The sequence below is a fragment of the Panthera pardus genome, unplaced genomic scaffold, assembly GCF_024362965.1.
Source record: "Panthera pardus isolate Hobbes unplaced genomic scaffold, ASM2436296v1 HiC_scaffold_13, whole genome shotgun sequence".
NCBI lineage: Eukaryota > Metazoa > Chordata > Mammalia > Carnivora > Felidae > Panthera > Panthera pardus.
The window spans coordinates 171,206,366-171,222,312 of record NW_026526688.1 but is presented as its reverse complement, the minus strand read 5'-3'; the positions used below and the strand labels follow the sequence as shown (position 1 = coordinate 171,222,312).

The window sequence follows — 15,947 nt, the reverse complement described above, 5'->3', positions numbered from 1 at the left end:
CCCAAGCCAAATGGATTTAGGTACAATTGAGGGGTAGGAATAGAACGGTGCTCTGGGACTCAGTGAAATTTCTACAGCCCTGCCCCCAAGCTCTGTCTATCTCATTCATGGGGACCTGAAAGGGACTCACAGGTACTTCAGAAACATTCCCCTGCTCTCAGCTCCAGCCTGGTCATGGCCGCAGGTTCTATCATCATGGTATGTCACCCATAGTTGGGGATTCTGATTCCCTGCCCATGTGGAAGTGATGAAGCCTCCCCAGCCTCCAGACATCGAACAAGGTTGCCGTGTGCTCTCTAGTTGCCAAATGTTTCTGGCTCTTCCATTCAAAGTCTCCTTTTATGCAAGAGCTCCCTCTCTCTAGGAATTTGAAGGGCCCCTTGGAAGCCTGCACTGGAAAATAGTTTGAATTTCACTGGATGAGCCGCAGTGTCAGCCCCGGCCTCACGACACATCTGCGCTCAACAGGCTTGCACACTGTGACTCCCTTTTCCTTTCAGGCTGCACTCCTTCTTCATCCGGGATGCTGACCCCCATGGCGGTTTTCTTAAACCTGGGTAAGTGGATGTATGTCAAAGGTCAGGAAACTATGGCCAGCTGTCAATTTTTGTAAATAACGTTTTATTGGAACACAGCCGTGCTCATTCATTTACACCTTGCGTATAGCTGCTTTCGCAGCACAACTGCAAAGAAGAGTGGTTGCTGCAGAGACCGTATGGCCTGCAAAGCTGAAAATATTTACTATCTGGCCCTCTTCAGAAAGCATTTGCCAACCTCTGTGATAGATTTAGATCGGCTAACTTTCACAAAGTGGATAAGAGGATTAAAAAGACTACTACCAAAAAAAAAAAAAAACAAAAAAAACAAAAGTAAGAAAGCAAACATATAAATCCACTGTGGATTGACAGTAATATTAACATTGCAATAAAAGAAGACAACAAGAAAATGGCAGGGCTGTTATTCTCTCACTTGTAGGGCTGCTTGTCAGATAAAAGGATAATCTTCTAATTAAGTCTGTCAAGAAGTTGGGGTGGGGGTGTACAAAGAAATGGATGGAAAGAAAGATAGATGAGAGAGAGAGGGAGAGAGAGAGGAATTATGGCTACAGGATACATGGAAATGCTGGAGTGCATTTCCCCCCTTTAATTATCACTTAACCCTTTTTATGGTCAAGCACTGTTCTTAGGAATTCACATATATTAACTTATTTGATCCTCAAAGCAACCCTAAGAGGCAGGCTCTATTTTAGTCGTCCCCATTTTATAGATGAGGGGAAACTAAGGCACGGAGAAGTTAAGTAATCTGCCCCAAGTTACACAGCTAGTATGTGGCAGTCAGGACTTGAATCCAAGCAGTTCGACTCCAGAGTCTATACTCTTAAACTCTACACTATCCTGTGTCCCCTAATTCTGAAAACAAAGACAGAAACAGATCCTCAAATGTTTGGAGAGCACTGCCTTAGTGGGTAGCCCTCTGGGGAAGGCTTGGCATCCAAGCTGGCAGCCCTTATCCCAAACTCCGGTGTGTGGTGAAAGAATTTGGAGACCACCCCCTTTAAAGGGACTTTGAGTTCTTAATTTTGAGACTCATGTCCAGGATGAACCCAGCAAATGTAGAAAGTAGCAGTGAAACAGGTGCTCCTTGCTACCAGTGAAATAGGGTGTGGAGGCCCACGGGGCATTTCCTGAGATTTCAAATGAGTTGAGAAGCACTGCTTAGCAAGTGTCACAGCTCTGAGCATCCAGGACAGTTGAGAGCTCGGGGCCGCTTGCTAGGAGGGGCCGAGGGCCTCCGGCATGGCTCTCAGTGGAGATCTGGCTCCTTTCCTATCTACCCTGTCCCTAGGCCCCACTTATCTCATTTGTAAAATGAGGGAGCTCAGCTAAATGATCTGTACAAGCTCTTCATGGGTTAAAACTATTCTGATTTCGTATTTAATAAAATGGAGAAAATATTCATGCCATGTTAATTTGCGGGGTTTTTATAAAAATAACCCTTTACATTATTTTTGACTTTTGCAATGAAAATGTAGCAGAAAGAAGGTATTTGTCCTCCCCCACCCCTCCTCTGCTACTGGGAAGAGAGTCTTTCAGCAAAACAATTCACTAGAGTTCTCTGTCAGGCAGGAGTTCTATTTCCAAGGGGTGGAAACACTGCCATCATTCTTCTGGAATGGAGCCAGGGATACCACCTCCCCCTGGGAGGCTTGACCACAAGGGGCAAAGCTTCAACCCAAAAGGGTTGAGTAGGGACCCTGGGGGTGGGGAGAGGGACAGGAAAGGATGGGAGATCCTTGAAGGTAGACTGTGTGTGAACTACAATGCAACCCCATGGGAACAGGAAAAGAGTATTTAGAAGCATCCTTTGCACCTCCATGTGTTCACGAGCAAGACAGAATTCTCCTAATGGCCTGTGTCCTTCCAGGTCTCAAAGACATGACAACACAGTTCCATGGGCATTTTAAAAAAGATGGCTGCCATGTGACCCTTATCTCTCTCTGCATGGTTGGATTCTTCTGGGTGACCTTTCTTTTCCCTTCATTGTGCTTTTCTGTACTTTCTAATTTTTCTGCAATAGATATGTATTGCTTATGTAATAAGTTATATTGAAAATATTATGGGGGTGCCTGTGTGGCTCAGTTGGTTAAGCCTCTGACTTCAGCTCAGGTAATGATCTCATGGTTCGTGGGTTTGAATCCCACGTCGGGCTCTGTGCTGACAGCTCAGAGCCTGGAGCCTGTTTCAGATTCTGTGTCTCCCTCTCTCTCTGTGCCTCCCCTGCTCATGCTCTGTCTCTCTGTCTCTCTCTCAAAAATAAATAAAACATTAAAAATTTTTAAAAAGTATTATATTATAGAATGTCTCTAATATCATTATATTACATTTTGGCAACAAACAAGTACCTCAAAATTGGTCCATTAGGGAGGATTTGGCTCCCAGAAACTCTGAAATGACTAGAATACTTTGTGAACTTGTGGCAAGGGACCGCCACCTCTCAAAAGGTGCAGATGTTGAAAAGATTATTGTGCTCTCTGGAAATTCTTTTTTTTTTGTTTTTTTGTTTTTTTGTTTTAAGATTTATTTATTTATTTTGGGAGAGAGAGATAAAACATGCTCGGGCACACACATGCGTGCACAGGCAGGGTAGGGGCTGAGAGAGAGAGGGAGAGAGAGAATACCAAGCAGGCTCTATGCTGTTAGCACAGAGCCTGACTCGAGGCTGGATCTCACAAATTGTGAGATCACGACCTGAGCTGAAATCAAGAGTGAGATGCTTAGCCGACTGAGCCATCCAGGTGCCCTGTGCTTTCTAAAAATTCTTTGAATTGTGGGTCCCCTTTTTCTGGCCAGAGTATACTCTATTGGGTATGATTTTGCATAAACTATGGTGAGATGCTGTTCAGAACTAGTACCACAAGCTGGGAGAAGGTATCTGTTGGCATGAAAACCATGAACTTCCAAACTTAAATATCTGAGTGCTTTGTTAACCTGGATAAATATGCCATTGGATATGGCTGACCCTAAGTTAATGAGGCACTCAGGAAATGGGGTATATTTGGAGGGTCCACATTTCTGGATGGCTAAGGTTTATTCAGATTATATTCGTTGTAAATCAGTCCAAAGAATATCCGCCTGCTTCTCAGCCTTAACCCTAAATAGTGAATTCAACAGATTTCTTTTTTTCATTTAGTGTCCTGAAAAGCATGGGACTGCCATATTACAGGTTTCTTTTTTATACAGTTCGGAGCTGAGTGATTGGATAAAGATAGGCAGGTCCCTAGGAAAGCACCTAATAGTTGTTTTTAGAATGAATTTTTAAGCCTATTTTACATCTCTGTTGAAATTCTTCCTTCATGCATTGTTCTTTTAGAATTAATTGGGGTGGAGTTTGCTTTTGGTCATTAGCATCTTTGCCCTGAGAGGCAGACTTGCCCCCACCCCCAAAAGTACTGATTTAACTTGGATTGTGTTAACATTGGTAGGTTAGTATCAACTGTTAAGTATTTAAACAAATTGTAAGTGACGAAAATGAATGAACCGAGTTAATTAAGAACAGTAAGATCACCAGGGATGATCACCTTCCAGGCAGCAGTACCAGCACCAAGTGTTCACTCAGCACCTCTCACCAGGGGCTGTTCTGAGTGTCAGGAAGGATCAAAGAAACACAGGTAGAGAGTCTCTAAGCAGGAGACGTCATCACCCAGCTGCTGTCAATTGCCAGGTGGGTGAACAACAAAAGGAGGAGGGGTGTATTAGCGTGGGGAGCACCCTGGGTTGGGGCAGGCGGCCTGGCCAAGTGCTGCTAGAGGCAAACTACTCAACATCTCTAGACCTCAGTTTCCTCATGTGAAAACAAGGTGTTCAACTCAATTTCAAAAGGACCTTCAGCCTCTGAGACTCCAGAGCAGATGTTTGTAGAAGGAGGCCTGAGGGTTTACAGCAGGAACTGTCATTTGATGGGTGAGTCAGACTGGGGGCAGCAGGAAAATAATGTCTTCACAATCCACACAAGGGCACAGGCAATTAGGAAACACACTTAGCTGATGGCTTGAGTGTCTGTTCCACTCGGAGGATATATTCCTGAAGAGGGACAGGGTGACTCATCAGCCGGCTGTAACCTGATGAAATAGAGCTATCCAATTTCCTTGCTCTGATTCCAGGCAACCAAAGGATCTTAATTTGGTTTTCCAAGGCAGTTTCCCCAGGCAAGCAGAGGAGTAAGTTATGGCAATTGGAAATTGACATTCTTTCGTGGGAGCAAAATTAGATCACGTGTGAGAAATGACTGTGAAATTAAATAAAGTAGCATTCAAATTCAAAGAAACAGCATTCTCAGTAATATCCTCATTAGTTATGAATCATTTTTGTGCTGATTTGATTGGCCTTTGAACCATGTTTCTTTTTTAGAGCTAGTAAACCCTGGGTGACTCGATAAATATAGACATTCTGGATCTGGAAAATGAGAGGCAAAAATTACTAACATTTACATGGTGCTTTACAATTTTTTTTTAGGGTGATTTCACATAAAGATCCCAGTAGCGCTGGGAGCGAGAGAATATTATGTTCCTGGTCTCCAGCTCAGGAAAGCTTAGTACTAGAGAGCTAGGAAGGGTTCGAGCTTGCAGTCAAACCTAGATCTTGGGCTTCAAATCCTGATTGCAGCGTGGCTTCCGAAGGGAGTGAATGCTCTTCTCCCAGCCCCTCTCCCCATATTCACTGACATTACCACAGGAGACACGTGCCAGATCTTGAAGGGGTTGAAGCAGAAGGTAATCTGTTCTGGAGATCATGAAACTGATCTCTTTCCCTCTGCAAATGCCACGTGAAGTGCATTCGTAGGGCCTCTCCAGAGGCTGCCTCATGAGGGGAGGTTCTGCTTGGCTTCCCTTTGTCCTTAGACTCAGGCTGAATCTGCTTGCTGCATGTGGAGAAAGTGCCCGTTCTGCTTTGGCAGAGTCTCTGGAGTGTTGGGTTCCTACCTGTCTTCATCTGAAAGTTTGGTCTGGATATCCCTGCTGAAAGTGACTAGGGATCCCCAGCTGGGACAGCGCCCCTAGATCACCACTGCCGGATCTAGCCCACCCAGCCTCCTGCATCTCTGCTGCCAGAGCTGCCCGGCTCAGATTACCAGAGGGGAGGGAGGGTGGGTATGGATCTCAGGACCTGGGGCCTCAGGTGCACTGCAAGCCTGAGCTCTCCATCCGCCTTGGCGAAACTCTGCCTGTGGCAGAGTGAGATCTTTGTATCCAGACCCTTCCAATTCACGGAGGCAAGTGGAAGACTGCTCCTTGGCTGGGAATTTCTAAAGGCTCAGGAAAAAGATGAACTGGCCCCATTCCTGCATCTCCTTTTGCTGGATTTACTTTGCTGTCTCCAGACTGAGAGGTAAGAGGCTGATGGGTGTGTAACCATCTCAGCTCATTTGGGGGCCACTTGTTTGGTGGGAGTGGGCCAGCAAACAGAACAAATGCTCTAACTGCCAGGAAGTGTTTGTGCCTCTCATTGACTCACCAGAAAAATATACCCAAAGCTTGTCCCTAGCTGATGCTGGGTCCTGCCCAGTTCTAGTCCTCAGTTTGTTGTTCTTTGCTTTGAAATATATACGACATTGAATATTGATCCAGGTCCCTCTTTTTGAGCAGCTGTAGAAACAGCAGATGGAAAATATGCTCAGAAATTGTTTAATGACCTTTTTGAAGATTATTCCAATGCTCTTCGTCCAGTAGAAGATACAGATAAAGTCCTGAATGTCACCCTGCAGATTACACTTTCTCAGATTAAGGACATGGTAAGTAACATAAAGTGGTGACTCTTTGAAATGGTGCTAAGGATGAAGCTAACAGTGCTTTCCACAGAGATGTCTTACCCAGAATTTGAGAGGGAGTGAGAACAGACAGCAACATGTGCAAGCTGGCGGAGGGAGGGAATACCAAGGAGAGGTGCTCTCTACAAAAGTAATTTCACTAAATGTTACCTGATCCTGGCCATTAAGAGTAAGTCTTGATCATCTAGACAGAGATGGTGTCACATATTGTAGGATTCCCTTTCTATGAGGTGTCCAAAATAGGCAGAACCATAGAGACAAAAAGCAGAGTAGTGGTTGCTAGGGGCTGTTGAAGAACCGGAGACTTGTGAGTGATGGCCTGATGGTCATAGGGTTTCTTTTTTGGGCTGACAACAATTTTCTGGAATTAGATAGCGGTAATGGTTGTACAACATTGTAATCCACTGAATCATACATCTTAAGAGGGCTAAATGGTGAGTTTTATGTTACATGAATTTTATTCCTGTTTTTTTTTTTTTTTAAAGAAAGGTAGTGTTTTAAGATGGCGTATCTTATTCAGTGCTTATATGCGTTTAATTACACAAAGTTATGAAACTTGAAAGACTTTCTTCTGTATATTATAGATATTTTCTGACTTTCTCATTCAAGTGAATCATCAGTTGATCAATTTTCAGAGAAATTTGGGCTGTTGATCCATGCAAAGATCTGATGGCTTCAACATTTGTCCACTTTACATTCAGAACAGTAAATTAAGTAGAAAAAAATATGGCCTTGGCAGTCAGTCAAAGGGTTAGACTAGAAAAGCTCTCATTTATTTAATGAAAGTAGATTTGTGCCCTTGGAATTTCTGTTGTGAGGAACAAGTGTTCTAGAGATGGAAGGCATTTGGTTGAGGTGTCTACTGGACAGAGTTCTATCATGGTTACTTGTGCAGGATGAAAGAAACCAGATTCTGACTGCCTATTTATGGATCCGCCAAATCTGGCATGATGCATATCTCACGTGGGATCGAGACCAGTATGATGGACTGGATTCCATCAGGATCCCCAGTGACCTGGTATGGAGGCCAGATATTGTCCTATATAACAAGTAAGTACAAGTCAGTCATTACTTGGGAATGAACTTGCTGATTTAACAGAATTGAAACATAATGAAAAAAGATATTTAAAACATGCATGAAGTACCAATTCATGTATCTAGACCCTGAAATCATGGTCATAGAATCTTAGGTAATATAATAATGGGTCATAAAAGCTTAGAGCTACGTTCCCCTTTTGGATGAGAAACGATTTTATAGGTTGTATTGGTTTCCTAGGGTGCTGTAACAAAGTACCACAAACTGGGTGGCTTAAACAGCAGAAATATATTAGCTCACAGTTCTGGAGGCTAGAAGTACAAGGTTGGTTCCTTCTGAGGCTATGAGGGAGAATATTTTCCATGCCTCTCCTCTAGCTTCTGGTGGTTGCTGGCAATCTTTGTTTTCCCTGGACTTGTAGAAGTATCACCTTGACCTCTGCCCTCCTCTTCACACGCCGTTCTTCAATGTGTTGTCTATGTCCATTTTTTCCCTTTTATAAAAACAAAAGTTGTGTTGGATTAGGGGCTGCCCTACTCCAGTATGACCTTGTCTTAATTAATTACATTTGCAATGGCCCTATTCCAAATTTACATTCTGAGGTGCTGGGGGCTAGGATTTCAGCATATTCATTTCTGAGGGCTACAATTCAACCCATAATAGATGTGCTCCCTTCTCCAAGATCATGTATCAGTAACAGTGATACTACTAAGATTAAATCAGAATGGGCCAGCTAGTAGCTGACCTGTGGATTTCGGACATTGCAGTGGAAGATAAACTAGATCATAAGATCATCAGTTGGCCTTTTCCTGATTTCAGAGCTAGGAACCTTGAGAAAACCAGTAGGTACGGTTTATGTTTCCCAGATTGTAAAGTGCACATAAATCACCTGAAGAGCTTGTGAAAATACAGATTTTGATTCAGTAGGTCTGAGATAGAATTTGATGTTCTGCATTTCTGTAAGCTTTAGATGTCAGTGCTGCTGGTTCATGGACCACACTTTGAGAAGGAACCACATTGCTCTATCACAGTTCATGTTCAGTAGCTCCACCTATTTCGAAGGAGCTTCTCTCTTTTTATTCTGGAACCCAAGTTCTGTGGGTTGGGAAAGGTTCCTCTTTGACTCAGAACAGGGTGAATGAGGGGCAGTTCAGGGGAGCTCTCCTGAAAACTCAGCCTTCTAGTGCACATGAGTTTCCCTTCAGGAAGAAACATTGGTGAGTGGCAGCCAACTCAGAGAACTCATCCAAGGGACATGACCTATTGAGTTGTAGTACCTATCCTGCTGACCTTTCTCCATTCTGAGTGGCCAGGGGGATCTTCCGTATTCTTTTCAAGCAAGACAACATCCATGTGTTAGTGCTTTATTAGTCCAGTTTCTTCTCTCTCTCTCTCTCTCTCTCTCTCTCTCTCTCTGTCACACACACACACACACACACACACACACACACACACACACACAGAAGGCAAGAGAATGAGCCACATTGTCCATTAGTTCCTCTCACTCACAGGGCACAGGTAATCAGAGAATATAGTTTACCTAGATCATTATCAGTATCCTATCAATTCTAACAGTTTTTCCTGGAAAGTAGAGTGCTAGTTCTTCTCCTCCCTCTGCTTTGATTGGCTAAAGGTGTGAGCAACTCTTACTGACGTGCTTCTTTGCAAGCTTGCATGGTAACCTAAGTTAGACCTACCCCAGTCCCCTGTTGTTACAGAAGCCAGTTGTGTGCTCATGAGCTCATACAAACCTACTGTGGCTTTCCTAAATTCTATCCCCATTCTCCCCTCCCCCTTTCTCCCCAGATCATTGGCCTTGAGGTGTGTGAGTTTTATTCCCTGTCCCTTTCAGGGAATCTTTTCACCACGTTGATTAATCAACTCTTTTCTATTCCTCTGGGTTGACTCTTCAGTCTTCTCTGCCTTCCTGTCCCAGATAGTTCTGTTTCAGATCCTTTATTCTGCTTTGCATTCTCCTTCTCAGTAATGTCAGAATTTTATTACTTAGAGGAAACTCTAAATGTAGTTATGGTTGGATGCCATTTGCATTCCTATACCCAGTTGAAATGAGAATAGAAGAGAGTTATAGGATCAGGCAAAGAAGGGACCTTGGTCATAACCATTTTCCTGACCCTGGCCCTTCTAGCTGAATCCCTGGACCTGCAGACTCTTCTGATCCCAGATATAATATTCTTATTATTTCTGAGAAGGTAGTACACAACCTTGTAGACCACAAAATAGGCTTTCTGAGTGGTGGTGGGAGAGGAAAGAGGAGTATATGGTAGTGATCCAATCAGTTGTGATAAATATAGATTGGGCAGGAAGATGCTTAACATCTAGATTCACCACTGGTGCCTGAACCCACAGGGCTACACTTGTTAGGGTGTGTTCAGGATGGTTATTGGTCTGGAAGTTACTTCATGTGAGGAGCAGTTGAATTTGTTGATACTTAGTTTGGAAGCAAGAAATCCTTGGGAAGACTTGATAGCTATGTTAGTCAACCAAGGAGAAAATAAGGTAAAGAAAAGAGAGAATTGCTCTAAAATCCAAGAACTATTAAAAGTTAAAGGGAAGACAAACAGTTTAAAAAATAATCATAACGAATAACTTGAGCAATGAATGTTCCCAAAAGATAGTGAGATCTTTAGCAATATAGTTATTCAAGCAGATACTGGCTCTGTTACCAGATCAGTAAAAGAATAAATAAATTTTGGCTCAGAGTTCTAGTAAGGTTGTTTAGTCTAAGTATATGGCCAATATAATGGTTAGTACAAAAGGCTACAAGGATTCCTGACATTACACTGGGTAAAGACTGAATTATAGAAATTCTGAATGTACATTTATTATGAGAGTTCTTTTTTTTTTTTTAAAGTTCATGTATTTATTTTGAGAGAGAGAAAGAGAGAGAGAGGATATGCAAGAGAGAGCAGGGGAGGGGCAGAGAGAGAGGGATAGAGAGAATACCAAGCAGGCTCCTGGCTGACAGTGCTAAGCCTGACATGGGAGCCTGATGTCACCAACACTGAGATCATGACCTGAACCAAAATCAAGGCTCTGAAGCTTAACTGACTGAGCCACCCAGATGCCCCATGAGAGAGTTCTAATGGTTGGGTTTGGTTTTTTTTCAAGATTTTTTAATTTTTGTTTTTTTTTAAGTTTATTTGTTTATTTTGAGAGAGGGAAAGAAAGTGCATGCATGAGTGGGGGAGGAGCAGAGAGAGAAAGAGGCAGAGAGAGAATCCCAAGCAGGCTCCACGCTGACCATGTGATGCGGGGGCTAGAACTCATGAACCATGAGATCATCATCTGAGCTAAAATCGAGAGTCAGACACCCAACCAACTGAGCCACTCAGGTGCCCCCCAATTTTTTTTTAAGTAATCTCTATACCTAATGTCAGGCTCAAACTCACAACCCCGAGATCAAGCGTCGCATGCTCCACCAACTGAGATAGCCAGGTGACCCTAATGGTTGGGTTTCAGTGGGCCATGTTAACACTTGTTTTAGACCTAGTAAGGAATTGGGTACCTTATCATATGTGGACAAACTTTGTCTAGAATTTAGCATTAGGGCTTGCTTAAGTCATCTAGGTGGTTGAGAAAATGGCAAACTTGTTAGATGAGTTTAGAAGTAAAGGAGGGGAAGAGGAACAGGTTTGAGGGAAAAAATGATGAGTTTGGTGTGGGATCTATTCAGTTTGGGGGGCCAAAGGAACATCCACATGGAGACAACCAATGAAGAGACTGAAAAGGCAATTCTTAAACCTGGAAAGAAGGTCAGGGATAGAGATACCAAAAGCCCTTTGAGCCCTTATAGAACTACTCAAGGAAGGAAAGAAAATGACTGTGGATAAAGCTGGTGAAACTCTTCACTGAAGACATTTAAAGAAGACATATAGAAGAAATGGCTAAAAGGGTGGAAAAAGATGTGAGAGCGAGTTGTGGCATAGAAACCACAGGGAATTAAGGATGTCTAGAAACTTACAGTGTGAAATGTTTGGGAAGAATTGAACAGGATAGGAATTTAGAATACGTCTTTATATTTGCCTGTTTGCGTCATGAATGACCTTTGAAAGAGGACACATTGGGAAGAAGCCAAACTGTAAGAATAAAAGCAAGATGGGGAAGTGACAGCAACATGTATCACTTCCAGTGTATAGAAAAAGAGGCGGGAAGTGAGAAGTGCCTGAGAGGAAGGAAAGCTGGTAGGAGAGACTATGGAATGTTATGCCCAGAATTTGTGATCCCCAAAGACCACTAGGTAGCCGAGTCTGATGCAAAAGCAAAAGAGCCTTTATTCGAGCTAGCTCGAGCTCAATCCCCTACCTGCACCGATGCAGCGGTGAGATACCAGGGAGAGAGAGTGAGTTTCAAAAGGACAAAGGTTTTATTGGGGCCTAGGGGCAGTTGGTGAGGTAATGGCCGTGGCCTCAGCCGATTGGCTGTGGAAGGGTCTGGGGAAGGGTCGGAGTCCTGTTAGGCAGGTGAGTGGGAGGTTACTCAAGGGGAGGAGGCGCGGTCAAGGTGAAGGACACAGAACAAGATGGAGTCGGCCGGCGTAGGCCCGCCCTTTCATGGAACAGCATTGGGAAAGGTTTAGATGATATAGAATAAGAAGAACCAAGAGAGGGGCACCTGAGTGGCTCAGACTACTGAGCATCCGACTTTGGCTCAGGTCATGATCTCACAGTCATGGATTCAAGCCCTGTGTCAGGCTCTGTGCTGACAGCCCACAGCCTGGGGCCTGCTTTGGATTCTGTGTCTCCCTCTCTCTCTGCCCCTCCTCCACTCTCTCTCTCTCTCTGTCTCTCAAAAATAAATAAACATTAAAAAAAAAAAAAGGAGAACCAAGAGATGCAGAATCCTGAAGGAGACCTGGGAGGACAGGAATCACAGTATCGGAAAGGAAGTTAGCCTTGGAAAGAAAGCGGGGGCTTCTTTTTGTTTTGGAAATGTCCAAAGAGATTCTCTCTGATCCTGAGATTCTCTCCTCCAATACCAAGAAGGCAGGATGGGTGAGTGATATTCTCTGTTCACACATAGTTCTCACTTCTCATTTAGCTAACTATATACATTTCTCATTGTTACAGAGGATAGGTTCATGGATTTTCAAATGACTTCAGCTTGTTATCTTCACAAAGACCCATTCTAAAGATCCTCCTCTCTAAACCCTCATTAAAGGCCATCATTAAAATTTGAGCACCACAAGGTTAACTATAATGGTCTGATTTGGTCCACTTCAGACCATTACAATTAATGTTGTGGTGCCCAATTTTTAAGAAGTGGAAAAAAATACTTTAAAACATGCCAGTTCTTTGATCCAGCACATGTTCTTCTAGCAATTTAACCTAAGGAAAGAGTCAGTGGATAAATGCAAAGATTCAATTACAGGGACATTCACTACAGCATTGTTTATAAATGCAAATCATGGAAACTGACAATGTTGAGCATCAACAGATGGGTTAAATAAGTATGGCATCTCTATATAATGGAATATAAAGGAAAACTATCAGCCGTGAAAATAATGTTGCAGGAGAATATGAATGAATAACCACATTTTAAATTTTGTATCATCCTTTTTATGCTAAAATAATTTTTTTATTTCAGGATAATTTTGGATTTCCAGAAAAGTTGCAAAGATGGTGCAGAGTTCCTATATACCCCTCACCTAGCTTCCCCTGATGTTACATCTTATATAACAGTACATTTGTCAAAACTAATACAATGTTATTAGTTAAACTACAGACTTTATTGGATTTCACCAGTTTTTCCACAAATGGGCTTTTTATTCCAGAATCCAATCCAGGATGCCTTTCACATTACATTTAACCATAATATGTTTTGTAGGGAAAAAATTATAAGGGAGACTGGAAAATACGCATTAAATATGAGTAGAAACGTATCAGTTAAGGTTGTGAGCATTGAAAACTGACTTTGACTACTTTGTGAAAAAAGGGGTTTGTTGGAAGGGCATGGTGCAGCTCATTGAATTAAAGGGGGAAGAAAAGGGGCACCTGGTTGGCTCAGTCGGTGTCTGACTTTGGCTCAGGTCATGATCTCATGGTTTCTGAGTTCGAGTCACATGTCAAGCTCTGGGCTGGCAGCTTAGAGCCTGGACCCTGCTTGGGATTCTGTGTCTCCTTCTCTCTCTGCCCCTCCCCAACTTGTGCTCTGTCTCTGTCTCTGTCTCTCTCTCTCAAAAATGAATAAACATTTTTTAAAAATAAAGGGGGAAAAATCAATGACCAGTTTTTAGAAAGGACACCCTGAGACTGCTCTAGAGTTTGAGGAAGCAAGGACTCCTGAGCTGGTTTGTTTTATTAGGAAGCACCACCAGGGCGACTGTTTTTGGTCTTTGGGTCCCTCTACATAAGATCTAAACTCCAGGGAGAGTGAATCAGTTGGATCTAGCCCTTGGCCAGAGGAGGCTGGGGCACCTTGATGAACATTTCATCTGCCTTCTAATGGTGGTAGAAAAAGTGACTCTCTAAAGGAAAATAGAAATTCTGTACCCAGGCATAAATGTTGATAAAGCAAAAAGAAGATATACCTAGAATAAATTATTATTTCTTAGGTTATGGGTAAATGAATTTTTGTCTGCGTTTTTCAAATGTTCTACGATAAACATGTACAACTCTTCCAATCGCAACAAAAGGCTATTTTAATATTCTTGTGTCCAAGGTCAATAAAATCAGGTAAGCAGGCCTCCCTGTTAGAATTCAGCCTCAACAGGGTTACTTTTTGTCTAGATGCTTGAATCATTATACCTGGACTAAGAAACTGGCTTTGGAAATGAAGAGGAAAGGACATAGAGCAGAGATGCTTTAAAGGAAGAATCCCGGAGAAGTTGGCCCTGAGTAGTTACAGGAGATGGAGGAGAGGGGCAAATTGGAATTGGTTCTGACCTTCAGCCAGGGTGACAGGGAGAATGGTGACCCATTGCCAGAGGCACTGAAGTGATGGCCACAGGGCCGTGAGCTATTTGGAGTGAGGGAGTTGATGAGTTCTCTTGACCAGCAGCTTTCATATTCCTCCTCTGGTCTCCAGGGCTGATGACGAATCTTCTGAGCCTGTGAACACCAACGTGGTTCTGCGGTATGATGGGCTAATCACCTGGGATGCACCAGCCATCACCAAAAGCTCCTGTGTAGTGGATGTCACCTATTTCCCCTTTGATAACCAGCAGTGCAATCTGACCTTTGGTTCCTGGACCTACAATGGCAACCAGGTGGACATATTCAATGCCCTAGACAGTGGAGACCTCTCTGACTTCATCGAAGATGTGGAGTGGGAGGTCCATGGCATGCCTGCTGTGAAGAATGTGATCTCCTATGGCTGCTGCTCTGAGCCTTACCCAGATGTGACATTCACTCTCCTTCTGAAGAGGAGGTCCTCATTCTATATTGTCAACCTCCTTATCCCATGCGTCCTCATATCTTTTCTGGCTCCCTTGAGTTTTTATCTCCCAGCAGCCTCTGGGGAAAAGGTCTCCTTGGGAGTGACCATCCTGTTGGCCATGACTGTATTTCAGCTCATGGTGGCAGAGATCATGCCAGCCTCAGAAAATGTACCTCTGATAGGTGAGTTCAAGTGTCTCACACTTTGAGACTAGCTTTGTAGTGACTGGGATTGTACCTGTTCCTTTATACTCATAACAGTTAGGTCAACCTCAGATTCAACACAGGCTGTCACATACTTCATTTAGTGTCTTCAGTTGGCATCTTTGAAAACAGATATGGCTGTTTTCCAAAACTAGTCTTATGGCCTCCGGGTTTACACAAAAGGGAAATGAGAGGTAATATAGTTTAGAGCAGTGCTTCTCAAAGCATGGTCCCTGGACCCACAGTGCAGCATCATTTTAAAATGCAAATTCTCAGGGCCCACCCAGACTACTGAATTAGAAACTCTGGGAGCAAATCCTGGCAATCTGTTTTAACAAGGCCTCTGGGTGATTTTGATGCACTTTCTGTTTCATTGACTTAGAAGTTAAGGCCATGATTTTGAAGTTAAAGAAATCTGCATTTGAACTCTGATCTCACCACTCATTTCTTAATGATCAATCTTAGGCAAGTTACTTCATCTTTTAGTTTCTGTTTCATCACCTGAAAATTTTGTGTAATCGCTACTCATTGTGTCATTGGTTAGGGTAGGAGCTGGCATATGGTAAGTATCCAGTAAGTAGTGACTATTATTATCTTTTCACATCACAAGGGATTTCTTCTTGGGAAAGACTGGAAACATGATAGAAATGGCTGACTATTTTTAAGCCCATCATCTTCCCTTAAGAGAATAATCTTTAGCCTTTATTGGGTATAGTAGATATGGGAGAGCTTGTTAAAATGTAGATTCCTACATCTAAAGAGTTGGATTTAGCAATCTTGGGCAAGAGTTGGGAATCTAAGGTGATTCTAGGATAGGCCACATTTTCAATACTCTGCTCTAATAAAATGTCCTTCTAAGGATAGACGTGGAAAGAGACTACCCATCCCTGCCTCCCCTTCTTTTCCTTACCTCATTTTGAGGCCCCTCCTAACACCTTTCCTACCTGCACCCTGCCACCAGGGTCCTACTCAGTTCCAACACATCTGTC

The 15,947-nt window shown here is 43.0% G+C and overlaps 1 protein-coding gene across 1 annotated transcript in view; it reads left to right on the top strand.

Annotated features, from left to right (window-relative positions):
- Window positions 1–3,487: 3,487 nt before the first annotated feature.
- CHRNA9 (cholinergic receptor nicotinic alpha 9 subunit) overlaps window positions 3,488–15,947 on the top strand; it is a 15,129-nt gene continuing 2,669 nt past the window's right edge. The window contains exons 1-4 of the mRNA XM_019413660.2: window positions 3,488–5,885; window positions 6,143–6,288; window positions 7,220–7,374; window positions 14,405–14,937. Coding sequence (XP_019269205.1) covers window positions 5,822–5,885; window positions 6,143–6,288; window positions 7,220–7,374; window positions 14,405–14,937 — 898 coding nt within the window. The 5' untranslated portion in view covers window positions 3,488–5,821. The remainder of the gene's footprint in view (window positions 5,886–6,142; window positions 6,289–7,219; window positions 7,375–14,404; window positions 14,938–15,947) is intronic.